Genomic DNA, 25626 nt, shown 5'->3' on the forward strand with positions numbered 1-25626 from the left:
GGCAGCGTCTGCGGGCGGCTGACGAGAGAGCGGAGGAAGAGACACCCGATAACACACAAACACCGGCCGACCCAACGACCGCTGAGCCTGGGGGTTTGTTACCGGGCGACGCGAGGCGGCGAACCGAGCGAACCCTTTCTTCGACTACGGATGTGACGACGTGGTTCATGGGTTGCCAGGTTTGCACAGTAATCAGGTGTTATAAGACTTGATGTGAGAGGATAGCATTGCCATGTCTATTTATTTTTTTTTAATTTTTTTTATTAAATTAAATTAAATTTAATTTTGTTATATTTTTATTAAATTAAATTATATTAACCCAATTAAAATTATATTGAATCAAAAAATAAAATAAAATTTATCTATGCAATATTATTTATATCATGGACACTTTATCCTTAGTACTCATTTTACACATTTGTACACTTGACACTTGTCTGTTGTTTGTTGTATAGTCTGAAGGATACTTCCGTCTGTTCGTTGTGTTGTGCACTTTTTATTTTACTTCTGTAGTGTACATTACACATTTTCTGCTGCTGTAACGAGTGAATTTCCTCACTGTGGGATAAATAAAGTGTAATCTAATCTAATCTAATCTGAATGTCATTCGACTGACACAATAAGGCTTATCAGATGTGTATATATTGTATATAACTTTCTAATAAACCAAGCTTATCTTAATCACTACACTGATTATACATATTAAAGTATAAACTTTAAAGAAAGAGCATTATTAAACTACTGAAATGACCCTTTGAAAATAAGCATACATAAAAACAGATACATGGCAGATAGTTTACTTACTGTACTACTACTGAACCTGTGAATGCCACATATTAATCATCACAGAGTACATTTGTAAATTTATATTCTCTAGGTATAGAGACTTTTAAGAAACAAGTAAAACGGAAAGAACATCTCAGAAGTCTGAAACACGTGTGTGCCCTTTGTGCAGTTAAATTGAAGTGTTGTCAAAAAGGACATGACATCACTAGAACAAGGAAATGTGATGACTCGACTTTAACATCTTCAGCGATTATGTGTCCATGTCAGACTATGTTATTTATGCACGGTATGCAGTCATATCTCTGACCTACGTGTGCCATATGTTATCAGCTCATGAATCCTCCCAGGTTGTAAAGATACCAGCTAACTCTGCAGCGTGTGAACTGGCCTTATTCAGCCACTTTTGTCACCGTTGCATGCAGCCTGTGGTTTGAAATAATACTTCCTTTTTTTTTACTGGCAAAGTGACAAGTACAAGAGGTGTCATTAAAAATAGACATAACAGAGGCTGCAGTCAAAAGAACATTTACAGTGGTACTGAGACACAAGGAAGGAAACAGAGACCAGGAGGAAATGTGTGGGTGAAGGAAAAAGAAACAAATAAGTAGTTAAACAGACAAAGAGCAATGATCAGAGATTAAAGGTTAAACAGCAGCTTCTGCCCAAAAGATGGATAAGAAATGACTTATGAATAAGAAATATATATAAAAAAGTCATGAAGTCATGCTGGGGTTAAAGAATCTGACTTAAATCCAGATTAATCTCATAGGTTAGCGTTGATTATATCTAACAGAGTGCATACAGAACACAAATCACATAAAGTCTAAGTGTGTTTAGACAATAATAAGCATAACAGACTAGTATGTGTATGTACATGTGCTACATATGAATATATACAGTACATCTATATTAGGTATATACAACAGAGAAGCAGATATTGAATAAAAATTATGGAGGTCAGTTTTGCTAACATTCCCCTCCCCCCTACTTCCTCTATGGCAGGGATGTGCAAAGTATGGCCCGGGAGCCAATCACGGCCAGCGGTCAGATTTCATATTTCATGCGGCCTGAAGCTTATTTTTTTTAAAATATATTATTTATGGCCTGCTAGGATTGTCTGATACGGTATGGGTGGAAGATTTGGCTTTTTTGGGTTGACATAACGAAGCATTTGAACCTCTAAGGACATAACCGCTGCTGTTATATATCTGTAGATGTGACATTAAATATTACTTTCTGAATGATTTTGTTAAAGAGAAGAGCAAGAGTGACACGTTTTAAACTTAAATGTTAACAGGCTTTGTGCTACTCATAATAAGTCATGTTTAAAATGAACACGAGGTTCAGATTTGTATCAACTTCATGCAAGTTTAACTTATTTCAAACAGTTTATTCTTTGTTATCTGACTCCAGATGTGAAAGAAAGGAAGAACTGTTTTTTTTTTTTAGATTTGTTCACGCCTGATTGGTTCAGATTTGGTTACATTGCCATTTAAAGAAAAAAAAAGATAACTCTAAAATGATTACAGAACAGTGCATTTGTATGTAACTTTTATTATTTTTTAAATGTTGCATCTTCACATTGTCATATCTGTTAAAAGATGTTTGGGCACCTCTGCTCTGTGGAGTCAAAGGGGGAAGATTAAAACTGAATTATAACGAAGACATGTTCATAAATACTCAGTGATTGTAAAAATATAAAAAAATATATTATTAATTGATAAGAATACTTGCTGTAAAGTCCTTGAACTGAACTTACCTTGGTCTCCTTTTCATTTTGCCATGTCTATTTTATTTATTTTATTTTTTTATTTTTTTATTAAAATTGAATTATATTATATAAAATAATAAAATGAAATTATATTGAATTATATTGAATTATATTATATAAAAAATAAATAAAGTATATTAAATTATATTAAATTAATCTAAAAAATATTATTAATAATTAGAACAGTTGCTGTAAAGTCCTTGAACTGAACTGACCTTGGTCTCTTTTTCATTTTGCCATGTCTATTTTATTTTTTTTTATTTTTTTTAATTATATTGAATTATATTTTATTCATAAATAAAATAAATTATATTGAATTATATTATATTAAATTAAATTAATTGAATTATAGTGAATTACATTATATAAAATAAAATAAAAGTATATAAAATATATTCTTAATTAATTAAATATTAAAATATTGTTAATTAATTAGAACACCGCTGTAAAGTCCTTGAACTGAACTTACCTTGGTCTCTTTTTCATTTTGCCATGTCTATTTTATTTATTATTATTTTTATTTTTAAATTATATTGAATTTTATTATATAATAAAATTATATGACTTCTTTGGAATTACATATCTAAAATTAAAATAAAAAGTATATTAAATTCAATTGAAGTATATTAAATTAAATTAAATATAAAAATATTATTAATTAATTAAAACACTCGCTGTAAAGTCCTTGAACTGAACTCTCTCTTTTTCAAACGTATTAAAAAGGGGGTGTTCTTCGAACCCAACCTGGCAACCCCGGAAGGAGTCTAGTCCTGGGGAAAATATCCGACAGCGGAAACAGAGACAGAGACGGAGACAGACAGTCAGAGACGGAGACAGTTAGAGACGGACAGAGTCAGAGTCAGAGTCAGAGACAGAGCCAGAGGCTGCGAGCTGCTGCTGCTGAGCTGGTGCTGACCTTCTTCCAGAGAAGCTGCCGTTCATCGTCCTGACTCCTGACACCAAAGTACGTATTTAAACGTTATGCAGCCGTTAGCCCGACGAGCTAACGGCTGCGAACGGTTTAACGTTAAAACGTTAGCTGTGGAGCTAGCTGCTAATGCTAACGCTGCATTCAAAGGTTCATCCTGAAAGAAGGAGAAGAAGGAGCAGGAGGAGGAGGAGAAGGAGAAGGAGAAGAAGGAGGCACTTTGAGACAATTTAAAGATTCAAATGTCTTATTTATTTATTCGTGTATTTATGTATCGCGGTTCGGTAACGGGCTCTGCAGAGCTACACAGCGCGAGCTAAGCTAACGTGAACGTAACCTCCGGACCTGAGCCAGAAAAAAAAAAAAAAATTAAAAATCAGTGAAACGAGCACGAGCCACCTTCAAATCAGCTGTTTATGAGAGTAACGATGCACGAGCTGTCACGTGAGACAGTCAGGTGTTTTTATTTTAAACGTGATGCACGAGCCTGACACCAGCACGAAGTTTGACTGTTTGATGGAGAGGTAGGTGTGTGTGTGTGTGTGTGTGTGTGTTAAAATGCACTTTTTAAATCTCTAAATTTAAACATGCAAACTGAGCCAAGAGATACAAGATACAACTTCCACACAAACAGCTGAAATTCAGGTTATTTAAGAGGCTCACACAGCTTTGTTTGTTTGTTTGTTTGTTTGTTTTATATTTAACCTCTATGAGAAATGTTGACCTGCAACCAGCAACCATTTTTTCAACTGTAACTAAACTGTGTGTGTGTGTGCGTGTGTGTGTGTGTGTGAGACACGAACGCATGTTGGGTTTCCGCTTAAATATGTCACATCAACTTTTTCAGTTCAAACTTTTTCAGCTTTATTTGAATGTTGACGTTTGCACTCGAGTAGACGTGTCACGTACACGCACACACAGAAAGTACAAGTGCACCTGGCTCCCTTGAGGATTCAAGCACCATCACCATCCCTCTTGATAAACATAATGCATCCTTGTGGCCCTGCTTGCTGTGTCACTTGTTGACTGTGCTGATGCGAGTTTGACGTCTGCAGAAAAAAAAAAAAAAAAGGTGTGGAGTGACCTGCAGGACGGTGTGTGTGTGCCAAGTCCTAATCTGCAGGTGTGTGTGTGTTTGTGTTTGTATAGTTTGGTAAGTTTCTCTTTCTGGTGAACCGGGATCAGAAAGAGAAACCTAAAAAAAAAAAAAAAAAAAGGAGGGAGAGACGAGGGGGGGAAACAGCTGGCTCATAAAAATGCTGAGAATGTCTGGTTGCGAAGCGAGGCTAAAAGAGACGTGATTAAAGTAGCTCAGATTTGGCAGGAGCCTGTAAAACGAGCTTGAGGTATCTGTGGTATTGATTGATTGTTCAGCAGGATGATCGGATCGATTTCAGGCCAACAAAGATTGTTTTAGGCGTGCACATGTCGTTTCCTCCTTCCTTGTTTGTTTTCTTTTAAAATAATAAACTGTGCACAAAGGTCTAAGAAGATAATCTCCATTCCTGCGTGTCATCGGCGTGTCATCTGTTAAATCTCAGTTTTCATTCAGCCCTACAGTAAGAGAAATGAGTCATGAAAATTAAAACCACATTGCAAGGCGAGACCGTCGTCCAAAAGTCTTTCAGTCGGTGACAGTGCTGACATCACCGCTGGTTACGAGCTCGGCTGTGCAGGAAATCCAAAATATTTGAGGCGGTCTTTGGTCAGAGCATCTGTCGGTGTGTCAAATTCTGGGATTTGCAGTCATTATCAGCTCAGACTGTGAGAGCGCGGCGAGCGTCCCGAGTGACCCTCGTAATAATGTCAGCCACCGCTCCTGCAGAGCTCGAAGAAACCCTTCGAAGACGTGTTTCCTCTGCAGCTCTGCTAACCGGTTTCCCTTCAAACTAAATGCAGCCTTCCTGCCAAGCACAATATTAACTGCAGATTCATTTTATTTTTTCTGCCAAACGGACAATAACTTATTGAAATCTGTTTTTCATTCATATTTCATAGTCGGAGGAAATGGATTTCATTTGATTTGCATATTTTCTGTGCATCTTGGAGCTTATTCAGCACAAACACGGCTACTGTGAATGTACCTCTTAAACCATTTTCATCTCTCGGCTCTCCTAACAGCTGATTTTCTTTATGTTTTCCTCCTCGCAGATCGACTTGGTGGAGAGACGAGAGGAAAAACCTGAATCTTTTTCCTAAATGGTGGAGGCCTGATCTGAATCCTGTTTCTACCAACACTTCCTGCCAGTTTACAAGGCCTCGCTGGCATCTTCTCCAACAAGAAGAACTCAAAGTGAAAGTTACGGCACTCGGAGTCCTTATTTGAACACCGGCTCAAACATATCTGAAGGTTTACTGCAGTCTCGAGGAAGTATACAACGAGGCATTTCACGGATACCTTTGCGTGACGACATGGCAAAGAAAAACAGCCAGAAGGGTACGTATCTTATTTAAAAAAAAATAAAAGTCTGTATTTTATTGTTTCCATGTAGTGTACAGACACACACACACACATGCAGTATGTTAAGATTAGAAGATAAAGATGTAAATTAAATAACAGATAAATGTGTGCGTAATTGCTTTCAGGTGGAATCTAATGGGGTCATCCTAAAGTTTCAAGTGTAGTCTAACAGATGGAAATACTTTCCCGGTGTATTTGAATACTCACAAAGACATTAACCTACTTTCGTGCACGGGAAAAACAGCTTTTTACCACGGCTGTATCTTTTCTGTCTTGTCTTTAAAAGGCCATAGATTAACGTTGGACTTTGCCCCGACTCTTCTTACTCAGCTGTCAGGCTTTTGTTTTATGTTTTTAAAACTAAGAAACGTCCTCAGATCTTTGCAGCAGCTTCTCAAGTTTGATAACCATGAAGTTTTTTTTTTTTTTCCCAGAAGTCTCTGTTGGGTCTTCTTGTTCTTTTAAATGAGTCGCAGATTCAAATCTGCTGTTACACTGCTGTTTTACAAGTTGTCTCTCTTTGCATCTGCTGCCTGCTAACCGACGTGTGTCTGAATAACAAGTCCTTTGTGTCTTTTCACCTTTAACATTTTGACATTTTAACATTTTATACACTGTTTGCTGCTTTTAATCCAAGTCGGATTTATTTCTAAACAGTTTGACAAGTTGAAATAATGTTTACAGTCTCAGATTTTTGACTTGAGGTGAAGTAAAACATCTTCACGAGCACAAATCTGCCATTGTAACACGGCTGTGAGTCGTAAAACCGACTGGTCTTTCCAGGAAATCTCTGTGATGATGTCTGCTGGCTATTTTGTCTTGCAAATGGTGTTCTCCAATGGTTTGCAAATCTGCTTCGAGGCCTGAACAAACAATGAAGTTTGGTGTGTGTGTATATATATTTATATTTATTTATTTTTTCATCCAGATACATCTGGTGTGGTGTTTGACACTCGCTCCAAAATGGTCATGTCCCAGGGAGGAACAGCTGAGAGGATGAAGGAGAAGGTAAGATGTGTACACACACACACACACACACACACACACATGAACAGCCTGCAGGTTTGTACATAAAATCACAACATTTGTGTTAATCAGGATCTTTTAATCTGCTGCTGAAGTCAAACATTTCCACTCCTTCCTGTGTCGGTGGATTCGCTCCTTAAGCCTTGACATTCAGTCGCATTAGTTGCGGGCTCTCTCTCTCTCTCTTTCTCTCTCTCTCTCTCTATGCGCAGCACTTTCCCAGTGAGCTGTTTTTTGGCAACGGTAAACAGGAGAGGGCAAGTTGTCAGAGCATGAGCAACAGTTAAAGTATCGCTAAAGGGGAAAATCAGGGATGTATTACAGAGCTGAACACTGGATCCAAACATGGCGGCTGTAAAATACAGTGAGAATGCTCGCCTGAGCACACGGGCCAGAGGAGTTTTTTAGCTTTCGTGTTTATTTCCTGGTAACGCAGCCCAGTGAATATGCAAAGTAATTTTCCTCTGATCGGACCAGAGACTTGACCTCATGATCGTGTCATAGATTTTTAAATTGGAAGAAGAGAAGAGGTTGTAGTTTGCAGTGGTGTTGAACAGGACTGCGTTATGTTGAGAGTAGAGTTGTCACGATACCAAAATGAGTAACCACGATACTGTACCAGACAAAGTATCACGGCTCCGGGTATTATCGGAATACTGCAGCCTTTTTATGAACTGCAGTGTATTTGTACAAGTTATACTTATTGATTACTTATAATGTTGTTTGGTGCATGATACTGGTGAAGTAAGAATTAGACTGAAACAAGCTTGAAACAAGTTTTTTTGAGCAAAAGTAGTGTTGCCACTGTCGACCGTTGCAGACTCGCCGCTCGGGCCCGGTGCTTCTGCCATGGTGAGTGTGTTGTCTCGTGTTTGTGACTGTAAGCTGCACGCACGTCTATCGAAGCGGAGCTGTCTTCATGGAGTTCGTTCTTGCCGGCAGAAACACACGAACAGGCCAATCAGCTAACGGACCCAGCGTGCGGAAACAGCCTATCATATCCCCGGACATCACCAAAAACAGGCAAACAGCCAATCATTCAGCAGCTGTGGAGTTCGGTTGTGGTTCCATGTTGGTTTGTTTACAAGGGAGTAGCATGCAGTGAGAAGCCTGGAGGAGAGCAGAGGCGGCCGCTCTGTAGCGGAGACTGGCACCGGTAGTTTAGTAATCCACGGTAGTATTTCTAGTATAGTAGGAACCGTTACGATTTGGCACAGTGGGTACCGTGCAACTCTAATTGAGACGTGTTTCCAATGTTTCGGCCACCCCATTTACACACATGTGAGGGCCAGAATAATATATATTCATATAATGCACTCCTGCACAACAACAGCACCCGGTAAGACCTTAATAATAACCATAAAGTAGAATTAATACCTCTCTGACAGTGTCAACAAAAACCGAAGCATTATAAGCTTCATAAAAGTTGAATTTATGGCAGAGTTGTTGTGTTGGATCACACTTTTGGGTCCCTAATAAAGCAGCCGGTCAGCGTACAGTTACTTTATAATCTCACGACGAGCTGCGTCCTCTTTTTAAAGCTGATAATCTGTAATAAAGCAACTGAAGGGAAATGAGCAGCACAGCGTTTCATTGTGGTGTCATAATGTCTTCCTGGCAGGTCATTTGGGTTTTTGGTTTCTAATTCAAATTTTTTTTTGTGAGGTCGTCATGCTTCAGAGCACAATGATGCGAGTCACAGATACCTGTCCAGTAATAATAATAATAAGAAGAAGAAATTCTTTGCTTTGGAGCTGCTTGCAGTAAATAAAACATCTGAGTGTTTCCACATTCTGTAGAACATGAACAAGAGCACACTGTGTCTTCGAGGCAAAATGTTATTGAACTGTTGAGTCACGTTGGGTTGATATTAAAAACCTGTTCGTCTCACACTCTTCTGCTTTTATTTTACAGATCAGTGCCGTCAGGGCAGTCGTCCCCAACAAAAGTAACAACGAGATCGTGCTGGTGCTGCAGCATTTCGAGAACTGCGTCGACAAGGCTGTTCAGGCCTTCTTGGAAGGTATGGAAATTAAAAGAGCAATAAGCTTTCTCATAAGGAACTAACATGCTGCCATAAACTGGTACTGTTGCATGTTTTAAAGCAATTATGCCGTGAAGTCCGTCATGAAGGAAAAGATTTATGTTTGGTCTTATCTGCCTTCTTCCTCAAAGGCTTCCACACACACGTGAAGTCAGGTCTTTTGTTCTGACATGCCACCCGTTGCTCGTGCAGAGTGTGACCTTGAGAATTATTTTTCATGCTTGTCATGCTTTGCATGCAGAAGTCTGAGCGTCATTTACATGCTTTAAGTTTCACAAGTTTAAAATTAGAACGGGAAGGCCGCCCCCCCCCGTACGTCACGCAGCTTTTGTTTTGTAGTTTAGCGGTGTCCAAAGAACGCCTCAGAGCACTCAGACATGTGGGTTGGGTATTACAAGTGTTCACTCTGTCGTCATTGCCTTTGTACCTTCGTCATCACTGTTTGTTTTGCATCTTAGGTAGCGCAGTCGAGATCCTGAAGGAGTGGAATGTAACCGGCAAAAAGAAGGTGAAGCTTGCATCTTATTATCTTTTTGTTGACTAAGCATATTTATGTCCGTCACAGTTATGAAACTAATTGCCGTGCTACTTTCAATTCTTCGCATTAAGGCGGGGAAGTAATGTCTGAATCTGAGTGCCAAACCTTTTAATTCAGCTTAAATCAAAAGAAGTTCATTTGTCTCTTTGTGTCCAGCCCAAGAAGAAAAAGAAGCCCAAGCCTCAGCCAGAGGTCTCCGCAGAACCTGCTCCTCCCGAGGCCGCATCGCCCGAGGAGGGCAAGGATGAGATGAACGGCTTTCATGCCAACGGATCAGTAATGGATGGAGAGTCGCTCGATTCGCTGAGTGAACAGTTGGACTCTGCCTCCCTGGATGCAGCCGAGCTGGACTCTGAACCCGCTACATCCGAAACCACCGGTAATCACAGCTCTGATGAATGATGGAGGCAAAAGAAGGAAGGGCTCGGGGGTGTAGATGTAGATGTTATGGATATCTGCTCTGATAACCATTTAAAGAAAAACTCAGGACTGGTTTTGGGTCGCGCTGGGGGAAGCTTACAGTTTCAGATCAGATCATGTTAAAGTTTAGTAGCAGTAGTCCTCACGAGGTCCACTCGTACCAGCAGGGTTACTACTTCAGGTCACGACTGATTTAGGGGAACAGCTTTTGTGTTGTACCTCACAGCCTGTTCACACAAGATATTAAACTGGTTATATTCAGTTAAACTCAGTTTATGCTGACACAATCAGACGATGAACTCAAGGAGCTGAAATTTTCCCACGCAAATGTTATGCCTCCAGTGCAACTTTGGCGAATTTGTGCAAGTTTTCTTCAAAGTGCTGAGCTTTGAGGAAACGGAGAGCCAGAGTGTCCAAAATAAAGGAAGCTGTTTGTAGCTTTCAGCAGCGTTGCACCGCTCACTTTTATTTAACCTCCTCTGTTGGAGTGAAAACTGAAGACGAGACGAGGTTTGAAGAATGGGCAGCGCATGCGTGACGTCGCCTGTAGCTTTCTGAAGATCCGTTTTAAAGCTCAGAGCATGGTGGAAGTTGCAGATGCATGCTTTGAATTAACTGTGTACTGAAGCTTGTTAACTTCCTCTCTTTGATTCATTTTATTGAACATAAATGTGTGGAATGATAAACAAGATGTCACAGGGGAACGACAGAGCAGAAGAGAGAAAGCAGATGTTTTTATGAGCGGTTAGCTCTGTTCATTACTAACCCTGCGAGTCGTCACCCAACATCCGGCTCCACCTATTTCTCGTGGACATGTGAATGTCACTTTGCGGTGTGACGGCCGCGTTACAACGTTTATGGTATAATACTTTCTCGTCCATCCCTGTTGACTTTCACATCCCCTTGACCGCCTCTCAGGGCAAAGTCATTTTAACTGAATGTCACACTTCTTCTTTCTTTGAGCGTGGTGCTTCTCCGGTGACACATTGTTGTCGGCTTCACGTGTCTCCTGAAACTACTGCAATTCTTCTGATTTGTAAGAGCAGGAAACTCTTTTTAAAGCCTTTTCTGTGTTGTGACTTTGTTGTAATCTTTTGTTGTATGCTGCATTGTCAACTGTATTTTTCTACAACGTATCATTTCCAATTCCCCTTTCTCTTTTTTAAAAAGAAAAGAAAACAGCGGACACGAATACTCCGCTGCTGACCGACTTGTCGACTATTCTGGCTCGCCTCTATTTTAGGCATTTTTTGGGGGGGAAAGTTACTCTAGAAACGGCTCACTTTACCTGCTGTAAAGTAATCCGTCTTCTCACAGGTGCAGAAGCAGAAAGTCAAGGAAGCGCTCCAAGTCCAGCCTTACAGCAAGGAGGGAGGAATCATCAGGCTCCCAGAGGCAACAAGAACCGACACAGGCCAGGCTCAAATTCACATCCACCCACTTCCTCATTAACACCCGCCGCTAATGAGCAAGGACCAGCAGGAGTCAAGAAGATAGGTTAGTCACCCCAGATGATTTTGTGCTGCGTGTAGTTTAATCTAAGAATACTGTAAAAGTAAAACCTAATGTGGGGCAAAATGTGTCGTAACCTACGTCGTCTACCCCTCAGCTTCCAACATCGACCGCTCTGTGAAGGACCTGCAGAGATGTACCGCCTCACTGACTCGCTACAGGATGGTAGTCAAGGAGGAGATGGACTCTTCAATCAAGAGGATGAAGCAGACGTTTGCCGAGCTCCAGAGCTGGTGCGTAAATTTCTTTTTTTAACCTCTGCCTCTGGTCATGGCGGCTGTACAGTAGTTAACTCTTGAAAACATGTTTGAGCATGTTTAAAGTGAGACGTAACAAAACACCCTGCAGGGCGTTTCCACTGCGGGAGCGATCCCGGGGGGACCAAGAACCCTTTAAGGAACTCTGAATGTAGATCCTGTATGACAGATCAAGGCAGTAGGCATGACCGTTACTGACTGAGCAGACAGCGCGACAACTTACACGGCTTTGTTCACTGGTCAGTCGCTCCATTATCTGTAACAGGCTGTTGCTTTAAATGAGATTCTGATCGTAGACTGGAGAACCACAACAGCCCCAGAAAAGTGATTTGTTTTTGATTTATTTTAAATCCATAAAATCATTTTGAATCAATATTTTGTGTCAAATTAATGATTTCTTCAGTAAGTAGCTGTATAATATGTGGGAGGACCTACAGTAAGCATCCCCTTCAGTCCTGCATCACCCCAAAAGAGTTTATTTCACACCAGTGATCAGCTGACTGTGTCCTTTACCCCTTACATTGGACCTTACTTGTACCCTAGAACCAATATTAGGACGTGGGATGTTCATATCTTTCTGTTCATTGATGAAGCAAAGTCAGCTTTGAACTCGAAAGATTGCGCCACATGGTAACCCTAGAAACTCTCGTGAGATTTGTGCGCGTTGTTTCAACTTTAATATTTTCTGTTCTCACTGAGTAGTGCATCTGCAGTGAAACGATGAGAAAAAACAAGACTCAGTTTGTTGTTTGAAAGAGACAAATTATTACATTAGTACATATTTTGAAAAAGCCCAAAGAAAGTCAGGTGACCTACTACAAATAGCCACAAAGTCTGAACCAGTCGTGGTGTGACGATCACACACAGGAGGCTTTCATCCAAAAGACTGCGTGAACGTTGATGTTGGCTTTGTGTTTTTATACTTAGTTGCCTTATTCTCAGTCGCAGTTTGGTATTATTTGGTTAGGTTGAGGAAAAGATTGTTTGGGTAAAATAATAAGTCAAGGTTGAGTTTTGACAAACTTCCACCGTCTGCAGAAACACTGGGTACAAATCTCACAAGAGTTTTACAAATTATATATTTTTTGGCCTTTTCAAGCTTTATTGTATAGAGACTGAAGAGTGACAGCAATGTGTGGGGAGAGAGAGAGACAGGGAATGACATGCGGCAGAGGCGGATGCTCGACCAACTGAGCTAACCCGACACCGCGAGTTTTGCAGATCTTTAAGTTTACTGTCGTGACACGATTCAACAAGGTGAGTGAGTGAGAGAGGGAGGGAGGCAGCGGTGATGGGAGAACAAAGTGAGTACAGGAAAAGAGCTTTCCGTTTCGTCATCAATCAATCGTTATATTCAGTTACGCAACATTTTATGACGTTGGTCTACCTCGCTTAATCTTCACGGTTCGTCAGATGTAGCAGAAACACAAGCGAGAATACACAAAGGGACTTTTAATTCACGCGTTTATTTCCTGATGATCTTTCTTGAGTTCAGTTTGCTGCAGTGCTGTTGGAGCATTTTTATAGGTTTTGATTTACCGTCAGTGAGTCAAAGGGCGTTTTTCTAACCTTTGTCCTACTTGATGACACTTGGACAGAGTTTTATACGGTAGTTTTTATACAGCCTGACTGTTACGACCATTAATGCCAAACAGAAGAAATAATCATTATGTACGTATTACTTGTCACTTGTTCTGTCCAGTTGACCCAGATTTAACCTTTCTCAAAGTACATGCTGTACTTCTAGCATGTGCAGCTTGTTCTGTATTTAGCTTACACACTTCATAGTTTGCTCAATTTAGGACTCGATAAGTCAGGAGAGCGACTTTATCGACGGGTTCGGTAATTACCGGGGATGCTAGCAGGAGATAGCTCACTCGCAGTTTAGTGCACTCGACTCTAAAAACCTTAACTTGTTCATTATTCTCTCTGAAAAGCTGAAACCCGACGCCGTGGTTTCCTGTCGATATCCGAAGCTGAATGGGGATATCGATGCAGCTCCGCGCTTTTAACGAAGATAAAAGACAGCTTGTTCTGTCATGGGCTCTTATTGCTCCCTCAAGGTTTTGACACCACTGTGACAAAGACTCACGTTTCTGTTGAATGCTAATAAAAGAATCAACGCTTTAAGTTTTTAGTTGATCATTTCGTACCAGCTGATGCAAGGAGATACTCGTTAATAAATGGAAAGAAGACAAAATACTTGTTTTTTTAAGGAGGAATTTTTGGTTACAAAAGATCCTAACAACACTGTTTAGTTTCTGTTTTACCGTGAGGCTGTGAAACGGTTTATAAAACGGTTAATTGGTGCCAATTGAGAGACTGTAAAAATGCTCAGCATGCTTGAACTCGGTCGAAACGTGTCGTCCAACCACCTGAAGGAAGAAGACTAACTGAGCTGAGCTGTGAGGTGAGTTTGGCGCAGTGACAACAAGTTTTTGGCAGAATCGTGTTACACAAACTTTACGTTCTTCCATGGAAGTCTGTGAAGGAAGTCTTAAAAAATCTTTTTTTTGGCATCCAGTGAAGAGCTTTCGTTGGCATGAATGGGGGTGTCATCTTGGAACAGAGTATCCAGTTCTCCTGATACATGCATGGTTTATGTAAAGTGCCAAACAGAGGGAGGGTGGGGCGTGAAGTCTGTCATCGTAGCCTCCTTGCGGGTCGATGGTCTCTCCTTGAAAAGAATTCATGGTGCTGACCTCGTTTGTGAACAGAAGAAGTTGTGTAAAGAATGAAAAAGAGCCCGAGGGTGAAACCTGCTTACCGTCTCACCTCAGCACACTTGGTCAATTGCTGCGTAAAGAGGCGTGATTGCAACAGTATCAGGGAGGTTTGTATCTGTCAGACAGTCCAACAGGCATTTTGTTTAAAGTATACGGAGAGATTAAAGTGACGGAGCGATAACACTGATTAGTTAAAGTTAGAAACGCGTATAATAATCCTGAAAAATGCAGAGCAAACTTTCCAAAAATCTCAGTGTGACGTCACCCACAGGTTTTTCTAAGGGCCACTTTGAAGCTCAAAATCTGCAGCTCTGGCTGCCGACACGTTGGCTTCCAACTGACCAAAACTTGTTTCGTTCCAGGCTGTAAAGGTTTATTTCTGTTTACGTTTGAGGAACTGCAGTTTTTGGCACCTCTGCATTGGCTTCACTTCACAGCCACAGAGGATGCCGCTCGGTTCATTTGTGTTTATTCATGCGAGTAACTGAACTGCTGAACCCCAAAACACACAGCTCTCATGTAAAAAGTCATGATTCATACTTCAGAGCAGGTCTGGCTGCAAAAGGACAGGCAAACAATTTCCGAAATGTTTGATTGTTGAATACTACGGTAACTTGGCTCCTAGTAAAGTAAATCTGGAATCGAGTAAGAGACGTTTTCAGCACCTACCAGGTACTTCCTCACTTAATTTTCTCCAAGCGAGTTTATTAGAGCTCTGGATGGCCACAAACACCTTCAGAAAAACTCTGAGCTCTCCTCCGTCGCTCCAGTAAACGATCCAGAGTGACTCCTGGTGTTTTTATTCCTCAAGTCGCTCCATCTTTGTTCCTGAATCTCTGCTGAGACCTGGAACCGGTGTTTTAGTCAAGACCACATAAACCAAGACGGACCGAGTCATGACCAAGACCAAGCTGTATCGAGACCAAGACTTTAAGGGGAGGTGACAGAGTCAAGACAAGGAACATAACACACCACATACACCACACCATAACACAGTTACAGTAACATGCGACATACAGACTAACTTTAGTCTTGAATTAATCAGAAAGATCCTTTAAAAACAAAGAAGATTCCTTCACTAATGACTGGTAGCTTCCATGCCTAGTTAGATGGCAAATAAACTAGTGCCCTAAAACAGTATATGCATACATTACACAATAATATAGCTAATATTGTGTAATTGTCTTTAGGTGAAGGGTCAAAAAGTTGACATGAAGAAGAACTGCAGCATGTTACTGCGTCACACTGAACTTTAATTGTTTATAACTTTAAAGGTTATAAAGTATTGGATGAAAAACATGAGAATAAAACAAGCATAAGACAGTCTTTCATAAAAACAGGCAGTGTACTGACAAGCCTGCAAAGCCCAGGAGGCTCAGATAGCAAAGGCTCGGTCATGAACCTTGACCCTGGGTACAACTAGCGATGAAGATCTCCGCTTAGCCAGGCACGGAGCTAATCACAGCCACTCTAGTCAGTTGTTTCAAACCCTAAATGAAGCACTGTGGTCCTCTACAGAAGCTTCTACTTTTGACGGACGCAGCGAGCAGTCAGTCTCCACAGAGCAGCTGAAGCTGGCCCGAAGCGATTCTCAAAATGTGTGCAAACATCCGATCTCCAGAAAAACAGTTTAACTCTGTGGCATATTTATACATTTAGAAACACATAAACCAGAGAAAAATGTCCAAATCTGAGCAAGTTAACAAAGTTTGTTGGGTACAAAACGGACCAAAACAGTGCTGCATGGCCGAGACATAAGCTTAGGGGCTCTGATGGAGCTGCTAAAGTTGCTAAAAGAATCTCAATATTGAATTTAACTGACGGCCAACGAAGAGATGTGAAGAGGTTTTGCATTGTCATTCAGAGACGCTGTGCTGTGTGTTTCTGAGTGTGCAGCAGGCTCCTACTTTAACGATATTGCTTCGTAATCTCAGTGCAAAGTCAGCGTTCACAATATTTTCCTCTTATCTTTTGAGTGAGTGCAGAAAAATAACCCCCCTCCTCTCTCTTCTCTCTCTCCTCTCTCTTCTTTTTCTGTTTCTAGTTTAATGGACAGAGAAGTGACTCTACTGGGAGAAATGGATAAAGTCAAAGCAGAATCCAGTAAGTATTTCTCAACCACAACCTGCTTGTCGAAATACCACCCAGGAGCCGTTAGTATTCTTCTCATAATATGATCACCTGACTCAAGGGCTCGGAGAATCTGACCTAAATCACTTCCCGGTAGTAAAAGAGATTGTTGTGGAACCGCAACGTCCCAGTTTCTTAAAAACTGCAGCGCTGCCCTCGGGCTCTGATATACCCAGAGCATACCGCTGTGTGTATGTGTATGTAACATGACAGAGCAAGACTGCATATTTGTACAAGTAGGCCATTCTCTCGTATTCTGTCCTCTCAGTGTAGAGTGTTGTGTGATCCAGGCCTGGAAAAAGTGAATAGTGTCAGGTGTCAAGGGAGACTCAATGCTGCCTTTGTGCGCTGTGTGTGGGGAATTGAGAGGAAAGCAAAGGAACTCGAGTATTTCTTCGACATTACAAAAGCCAGGTTTCCTCAAAATTTACCTCCTGCTAGTCTGCTTCCTCCGTTAACTGGCGGTTCATCGGGATAAAAGATGAACAGCTCTCAATGGAGATACACAAAAGGATGTTGTTATTGTTGTCAAGAACAGTCCAGGATATCATGATCCGTATTGATCCCCGGTGTGGGACCAGTTACCGGTACTGAAGCTGGGACTGCCAACATATAATTGTTTTATGTATCGATTATTCTGTTTTCCCTCAATTAATCAAGTCCGATATGACGTCTTCACCTCAGCAAAGCCTCACGATAGAGATATTTCTTTGTTAATTTAAGTCCAACGTCACGTCTTCTCTTCAGAAAACACAGAAATCAGCAAATCATCACAGTCCAGAACCTGGAACAAGAATTTCAGTCGAGTCAACCAATCGAAGGAGCTGCTGATTCATTTTCTGTTGATCAGCTATGGATGGATTTAATGTTTCTTATCGATTTTACTGAATATTTATATTTATTCAGTTAATAGTTTGGGCCGATAAAATGCCCAAAGTGACAAAACGACATTGTCACGACATCCATGACAATTTCTTAAAGCTCAAGGTGGCATCAGTAAATGTTGTTTTGTCCAAGCTACAGCCCGAAATAATAAAAAAAAATAGAATAAAATCAGTTTACAGTTATATAAAACAGAAAAAAACAGATTGTTTTAGTAAAAAATTACTCAAACAGACGATGGACTTCGTCAATTTTCTTTTCTGACGAATCACTTCAGTTATTGAATCGAATACTTTAGACTAAAGTTTTTATTTTTATTATTTATTTTATATTTTTATTTTTATGTTATTTCTATAGTTTAACTTAGCATTACTGTTTTTATATTATTATTATTATTATTATTATTTATATAAATTTATTTATTTATTTATTTATTTATTTATTTTTAATGCTTGCATTGTACAGCACCTTGTTGTTTCTTGAAAGGTGTTTTATATAAAGTTTACTTACTAATATTTCGTAACCACAAACAGTAGTTCAGAAACATTTTGTTTGACAGTCTTCCGGATGAAAAGACAAACACTAAAGTGTAGATTCTGCAGATATTCGGCTCCGTACAGGAGCGCATACTTTAGAAAAGAGACAGCGATGCTACATCATGTCTGCATCTTTGACATATTGTGTTCTTGAAGTAATTGAGCAGCGACTGTGAGTAGTTTTAAACGCTCCTTTTGTTTGAAGTTCAGCCCAAAACACGCAGAGTTTAAAAACATGAAGAAATGTGTTAAGTGCGTCACAGCGTCCGTGTTAGTTAACTCCCTGTGTGTACCAAGCACACACACACACGGTATCTTGATTTGGTTTTATCTTTTGACCCGGGTTTATTTATTGATGCTGATTCAGACGTACTTTGTGCTCGTCGTTTAAAAGGAACACAGCTGAGTTCCTCACAGGAAAATGAAACTTACCCGGACCCGCAGGGAGTATCAGCAGGAAGACGGAAATGAAACACTGACTCCACAGAAAATTAAATAATTAGAATAATTGGCAGCCAGTGTAATAATTGAGTAATCATTTAAGTTGGTTATGAGTCAGGCCTTTTAAAACAATTAAGTAATTTGTTAATTGCGAGCTCAGTTGCACCTTCATGGGACATAATCTGTCGTTATTTTTATTGCTCTCTGAGGGGACAGCATGCACCTCCTCGGTTTCATAAATCAGTTTTACGTCTTTCTAAATATCACCTCGTGTTTCAGTGTTGATTTTGGACGCCCGGCAGAAGAGAGCAGAGGAGCTCAGACGGCTGACGGACCAGTCTGCGTCCATGTCTGAGGAGCAGTTGACCGAACTGCGCGCAGACATCAAGGTACGTTTTTAACTGAATACACGGCTGATTAAATATGACGTGGGTGGTAATCATGGAGTCGCAGGGTGCAAATTAAAAAGCTCTTTTGAAGTGAATTGTTCCAAGCTGAAGTAATAATTGAAAGAAAACGGCGAATATATATTTACCTGCTGCCTTTTGGAGCCGACTGGTGACTAATATAATTGGTTTTCTTTCCCCGCAGCACTTTGTGAGCGAGCGTAAATACGACGAGGACCTTGGGAAAGCTGTAAGATTTACATTCGATCTTGAACCGCTGAAGACGAGCATCACAGGGTTTGGATCAGGTACGGTATCTGTTCATCTGTTTTTATCTTTTTATTTGTGTTGAAGTGAGCTTTTTTTCAACTTGATAATCCTGAATGATACAAAATATGAGCAGCTCAGAGGTTCACTTTCAGAGATTTATGAGGATCCACGACTATAGCAGCAGTTTGTCAGCACACTGGAAGTACACACCAAGTGTCAAAACACGGCCAAAATGTGTCATTTTGAATGACTGAAGAGGTCCAACAGCTGTGAATCAAAACTTTGGGTGGATTTATAAATCAAACATTTAAACTTTTAGTTTGACTTAAGTGAGTAAATGAAGCTTTTACATTCAGTGCTGCAGGTTTTTCTATTCATTTGAGTACAGGAAGTCTGTTTTGTCCATTTAAAAAAAAACGCAGCAATAAGCAAGAAGTTTCTTTGCCCTACAAACTCCATCCAGGTGGATTCATGGACTAAACTCTTCTGTTTGTGTGTTCTGGCTTTCTTTATTTCATGTAGCCAGCTTCTAAATCTGAGTCTGGCTCACAGTTTACTCTGCGAAACAGACATGAAGAAGTTTAGTTTGGTTTGAGAGACAAAGAGTGATGAGTGGTTGAGAGACATAGACAGTGAATGAGAGTGAGCGAGCGCTGGCCTCGATAATCCTCAAAATAAAAAGTTATTTCCTGATTGTTTCACAGCGTTACGTTCAGCACAAATAGACTCGCCTGCACACGATCCCCCCCAGCACCAGATCCTGTTTAAATGCACCCTAAAATGTACAAGTGCATCAACTATTTGTATTTTGGCCTCCAAAAAGTCTTTCATGCGTGAGCTCAAACCTAAACACAGAATCTTCTGTTCTCAGAGTTGTTTCAGTCCTGCTGATCTTTCTCAGGTTTCACATTTAAATGTAAAAATGTGTCAGAGTGACACGTTGCCGTCCTGTGGTTTTACTGGAGTCAACCAGTGTTGCCACAGAGAAGCATCGTCAGAGTTTGGGCAGGAAGTTACCTGGTCAGCCGGATAAAGGCACATATAGACTGTGAGATAACAGAAGTCTCAGACGAGAGAACTTCCCTGCGTGTATGCAGATCGAGGACAGCAAACGTCGAGGAGAAACAAGAAAACGGAGCGCTTAGCGCGATTATCGCCTCCTCGCTATGAATGAATAAGCTTCGGCTTCGTGGCTGGCACGACTATGTATCAAAAAACCTCAAGAGGACGAGGAGTGTGTGTGTGTGTGTGTGTGTGTGTGTGTGTGTGTGAGTGAGGGCAGCAAGAAATGCAGATTTCAGGCAGATGTTTTTAGCATTAGCAGTCACTCCAGTGTATTCTGCATCATTTCATGCTTTTATTCTGATGGTTTGTAAATGTAGAAAAAGTCACACAAGGCCACGTTCAGGCTGCGGTGAGTCGCTGCAAGCTTCTCTATTTGTGTTTAAACATAACCGCTGTGAAACAATCAGGAAACACAGACACATATCACACATCAGAAAACAAAAACACAAAGCAAACAGGGCAAATTTGAAAAGAATAATTAAGTACACTGCTGCATCACTAACACCAGAATCTTAGCACAAGTGCTAAACAATGAAAGGTGGATGGTCAGGGACAGTGAGCTCGCTTAACTTTGTTATTTAACTTTATCGATGCCGGTGCTTCCTCCATCAGTATCAGAGCATCAGAGTTTAGATCAGCTCAGTTTCAAAGACATTTCAGGCTGACTGTGAAAGAGTTTGACCGGCCGATCTGAGCGTCTGATTGAGGAGCCACAGCGTGACTTCAGGCTGTGTTGTTCCAAAAATTGGATTCGGCTCAAGATCTCCACAGCAGCCAAAACACATTACTAGTAAGTGGGTGGGAAAAATCTGTTTTTGCCACAGTGCTGGTCTGAATGTGCCCCAAGTCGTCTTTAAATGCCACAGAGATCACCACAGTTTCACTACATTTGTTCAGAGCAGTCTCATACAAAAGCTCACAGTGTGAACGGTGCCCAAAAGTCCAAAACCTCTTAAAATTCCAAATATAGACTCGGATCAATAAGAGCCTTCTCTGGAATTTATGCGTTTGAAGCTATTTTAGTAATCCTGCTTCACGGGGCAGGAACCAGGCTGCACTGTTGCTGATTTACCTTCCTGTGTTTTTGTTTCTTTTACAGTTTACCATCCACGCACAGGCTACTCAAATCGGTCCCGCTGTAGCTCCACGTCCTCTTCTGTCGCCAGCCCGAGCCTGCTGGAAACTCCTCCTCCTCCTCCTACCACCCAGACCCAAAGCACCTCCAACGAATCCCGCCCTCCTCCAAACAAACAGGTCAGCTGAGGAAAAACAAAAAAAAAAAGCAGTCGTGTTTCATCACACAAACCAGCCTCGCACTAAATATCTGATTTTTAATCCTCCTCTCAGATTTTCCAAGGCAACAGGCGTACTTTCCAGGGACAGGGGTACCACTCGGGGGGTCAGCGGTATAACGGCGGTTCCCACCACGAAAGGAACGCCGGCCGTGCCAACCACCGCTACCAGAGCGACGGCGGCGGCTCTTCCGGTCCTACTTCACAGCACTCTAACAACTCGAGAGGTCCCTCTCGTTCCTCCACGTCCTCCTACAACCAAGACCGACCCTCTCATAACGGGCTGCCCCAAAGGCCTCCGCGGACGCACTGCCCTTGACATTGGAAACGCTCAATCAAACCCATCTACTAACCCTCGCACTCCCTTCCCCCTTCCCCCCTTCCACACTCGTCCTCCTCCCTCCCACCTCCACCACCTCCACCACCACCAACTAACTCGTTTCAATGAAGAATAGAATACCAGTTTACATATTTTCCGTCAGTTGAGCTGTAGTGCCACCTCTCTACATCAATCCATTCATCCTTCAAACTTGAAAAGCTCTCCCTCTTCTGTAATCGCTCTTCCTTTCTGCATTTCTTCCATCCTGGTTAAGGTAACAGCTTCGATCTTTAGCCCCCTCCTCCTCTGAGAGATCTCGTCGCTACGCTGTTGTCAGTTCCTGTTATTCGTATCCGCAGCCTGCCAGAGACTGACAGCATTACGTACAACAATTTGTGCACTATTGAAGTTGAACTCCTTTAGTACTGTTTCTATTTTTTGCCGTGGCGTACGTCAGCTCTCCGATTATTTTGCACCTGAGATCTTTTCTTCTTTCGTTTCCCCAGAACCATTTCAATGCCTTCACCGTGGAAGTGCAAAAGCAGTTCTAGCGTTAGCAGGAGGATTTTTGTCATCGGGAGAGAAGACATGCAATCAACACTAAAGACTATCGTCAAATCTTTGCAAGGTTTAAAAAAAAAAGAAAAAAAAGAAACATATCAAACTGTAATTTAGAGCTTTTCATGTGGCTGCTACAGACGGTAGGGAACTTGTTAACGCTAGGACTTAAAAATGTAAAGAGTGAGAGCACAGAGGTCGCCCCTCTTAAAGGAAAGGTTTGACATTTCCCTTTTCTTGATGATGGTTAGACGAGACAATCGCTAGATGACAGCAGCCTAACAGCCTTGGAGCTAAACTCTGAAGTTCACTAACTAACACTCCCTGTCCTGTTTATCTTTTTACAGCGGGGTCAGAGCTGGCTGTTTCCTCTTGTGCCCAGCTTTCATGCCAAGTTAAGTTAATCGGCTGCTGGCTGTAGCTTCGTACTCAAAGTGCAGATGTGAGAGCACATTTCTTTGTCCGGCTGCTGGCTGTAGCTTCATGCTCACCGTGCAGAGCGGTATCCAGCCTCTCATCCAACTTTTCTGCAAGGAAAAATGTCAAACTATTCCTTTAAACATCGCCTGAGGCAGTGATGTATCGCCCTCCCACTGACAGGCGGGGGGTTAACTCGGAGTGTGTTCTCGTTCTCGGCTTGATGTCCTTTTATTTTCTAACAGAGAGGGCTCATTACCTTTTTTGTAGAATATGTTAAACGACGTGTTGAAAGAAGCAAACGGCCCACACGCTGTTTTTATAGTTAGTTCTCAAACATTTATTCTGATGGTTTATCGTCCGCGCGCACCGTTCGTTCGTCCTTTTGTGTTTCTTGTCGTTTAGACACGCACACGGATGTCGTGTTTAACGACGTGCTTGCCTTTAGTCACAGAGACTTCACATTTGCCTTTTTTCTTAGAGACGTGGACGTCCGCATCATGACTGCTTTCTAATCAGACGGTACTCGTAGAGCAGAGTTGCAATTTATAAAATGTGAGAATAAGATGCAAGATCTTTTTCTTCCCCTTTTTACACTCACTTTATCATCTGTGAACTGATCAAACTGATGAACGCGTTGGACGGTTGCATCGATTTCACAGATTTTCTTCTTTTCTATGGCTGCCAAGTCGACACCTCGAGGCTGTCGTCGGGGTAAAGTTTCGTCGTGTCCAGTGTTAGTGAACAAATAGCTGGTAATACCTCATTGCTGATGTTTTGACACGGCCTGACTCTTTTTCTTTCCAAGCCGTCTTTCCTCGCAGTGGGCTCTTATTGAAGGGACAGGACGGTGATTCCTCCTCATCTCTTTATCCTGTAGTTATGTACATACAGTTTGTGGAGCTGCAAGGCTTTAGTGTTAAACTGGTTGTTACATTATCGCTGCATCTTCTTCATGATGTGTCGTCTTCCCTCGAGCAGACTTTGGGGAAAAAAAATTTAAGATATTATGTTCTCTCTCTCTCTCTCTCTCTCTCTCTTTTTCTCTCCCCTTCCTCTTCTTTTTGTTTCCTCATGAGTTTCCTGATCACCGGGAGATTTTTCTTCTTATTTGAGATACGAAATGTTTCCAGTGATTTATATTTTGGTGAATACTGTGGACAAAAGGGCACTAACATGTTTACAGTCCGTGCTGAGATGACACTTGACTCAAAGGAACAGTTTGAAATTTTTTGGGGGGGGGGAATTCACACACACGAGACACAAAACTGGAAAACTTACTCGGACAAGAGACGCAAATGTCAGATTTATTGAGGGGGAGTGATTTCAAGCAGGGTATTTTCTCAGTTTTGCAAGAAGAAAGTCTCGAGGGTTATTTTGGCAAATGTACGTGCGGTTAACTGCCCCACGTCCACTTCTCTGAGCTGAACTCTGAAACCATCCCAGATAACCTCTCGATGACCTCGAGGAAATTTTGTTTCTTGTCCTAACGTAACAAAATCCTCATCAGCTCCTCTAGAGTTTGCTTCCGTGTTTTTAAAAACTACAATTTGCAGGTTAAGTGTCGGACTGTTTGTTCAAAAACTTCCTGGAGTCAAGAAATACTCCGGCACCTCCTGTGAACGGTTACACTTGGGTTGTTGTTGTTTGGATTAAACAGAAACGAATATAACGTGTTAATTAGTGAGTTTTAGAGGAGCTGGGATGCAGAAATCAATCTCTTTCCAAATATCAAACTTCTCCTTTGAGTGCTTTCACAGTCGCTGACTTTGTTACGTCACAAAGACGACGTTGGTTCTCTGCTGCAGTTTGATTGGATCAAAGCTGCAGGACTTTTACTCTAGCATATCTTTTTGCGTTCGAGGTGCTGGACTTGTTCAATCAAGACTCAAAGAAAGTTTTTTTTTTTGTTTTCCTCATCTGAGATTTAGTTTGTTGTTTTACATTCCAGACTGTAGGAACATTGTTAGGTTGTCGCCAAAGAAATGGTTTCGTCCTCTTTAAAAGTTGCTGCCTTTTTTTTTGTTTCGTTCCTCTCTGCCTGTAAAGAATTCCAAAGGAGACAAATCCAACACTTCACCTTCCTCTTCCTCTTCTTCCTCTTTTAATTTTCAGATTCCTTACTGTATATACATATATGTAGCTATATAATTTTGTGCTCACATGGGGCATTTTGTATGTGATATTCATATTAGTCATCATGGAGGTTGAAACATCTAGTTTGTTCATTCCTCTTGTAGACCCCGTGTTCTTCTTCTTCTTCAGACAACCTCTCTGAGACAACTGTAAACTCAAGTGCCTTTTCTTGTCTCCCCCCGATTCATTATGACATCCCCCTCCTCCCCTCCAACAAAATATGGACCAAAGACATCGACCGTCCCGTCCCCGGCACACTCCCTCTCCTCTCCGCTCTTTCTCCCACTCACTGAATTGCACACTTCTCATTTACTACGAATAAACAGTTTGCAATACTGACTGTGTTTGTCTTCTGTGACCTGAAGCCCGAGGTAACCATGACGGTTTACTGCGAGTCTACACACGCAACACAGTAAAGTGATCCTGGGATATCGACGTGTACGGCTGCAGGGGGTTCAAGTAATTAATCTTCCTGCTTCTGACCTCAAATGCTCCGAGTTGCTCACGCGTAGTTTGAAATATGTCGATAAATGGATAAAAGAGTAATATATATTAATTTCTTTGCACATAAATAAATCAAATAATATAATTAATAAATAATTAAACTGTACAGCCAGCAGGGGGCGCCGTTACTCTGAGAAACACTGCAATGTGATGGACATGCTCATAAATCAGCAGTCCTTCACTTAATGACAGTGTCAGTGAAACAATGTAATGTATGATCA

The 25626-nt window shown here is 41.2% G+C and overlaps 1 protein-coding gene across 2 annotated transcripts; it reads left to right on the forward strand.

The window, feature by feature from the left end:
- Window positions 1–74: 74 nt before the first annotated feature.
- Window positions 75–25236, forward strand: spats2 (spermatogenesis associated serine rich 2). Of its 2 annotated transcripts, XM_019253215.2 has the most exons (14): window positions 75–179; window positions 3281–3521; window positions 5637–5922; window positions 6875–6954; window positions 8887–8995; window positions 9475–9524; window positions 9711–9933; window positions 11292–11471; window positions 11584–11719; window positions 16514–16572; window positions 18738–18847; window positions 19050–19152; window positions 21279–21433; window positions 21527–25236. In XM_019253215.2, exons 3-14 carry the CDS (start codon window positions 5898–5900, stop codon window positions 21788–21790), a joined length of 1494 nt encoding a protein of 497 aa, XP_019108760.1. In that variant the 5' UTR covers window positions 75–179; window positions 3281–3521; window positions 5637–5897; the 3' UTR covers window positions 21791–25236. The 2 variants fall into 2 exon arrangements, with proteins under 2 accessions (XP_019108760.1, XP_027144103.1); XM_027288302.1 differs by lacking the exons at window positions 75–179; window positions 3281–3521 and adding an exon at window positions 3556–4009.
- Window positions 25237–25626: the final 390 nt, after the last annotated feature.

The sequence above is a fragment of the Larimichthys crocea genome, chromosome XV (assembly GCF_000972845.2).
Source record: "Larimichthys crocea isolate SSNF chromosome XV, L_crocea_2.0, whole genome shotgun sequence".
Lineage (NCBI taxonomy): Eukaryota > Metazoa > Chordata > Actinopteri > Sciaenidae > Larimichthys > Larimichthys crocea.

Excerpts from the sequence above, each read along its gene's own strand:
- spats2 (XM_019253215.2), top strand. The coding sequence starts at position 5,898 with ATGGCAAAGAAAAACAGCCAGAAGG. Across the intron at positions 11,472-11,583 it reads AGCAGGAGTCAAGAAGATAG|CTTCCAACATCGACCGCTCT; the intron begins GTTAGTCACCCC and ends TCTACCCCTCAG. Across the intron at positions 21,434-21,526 it reads GCCCTCCTCCAAACAAACAG|ATTTTCCAAGGCAACAGGCG; the intron begins GTCAGCTGAGGA and ends TCCTCCTCTCAG.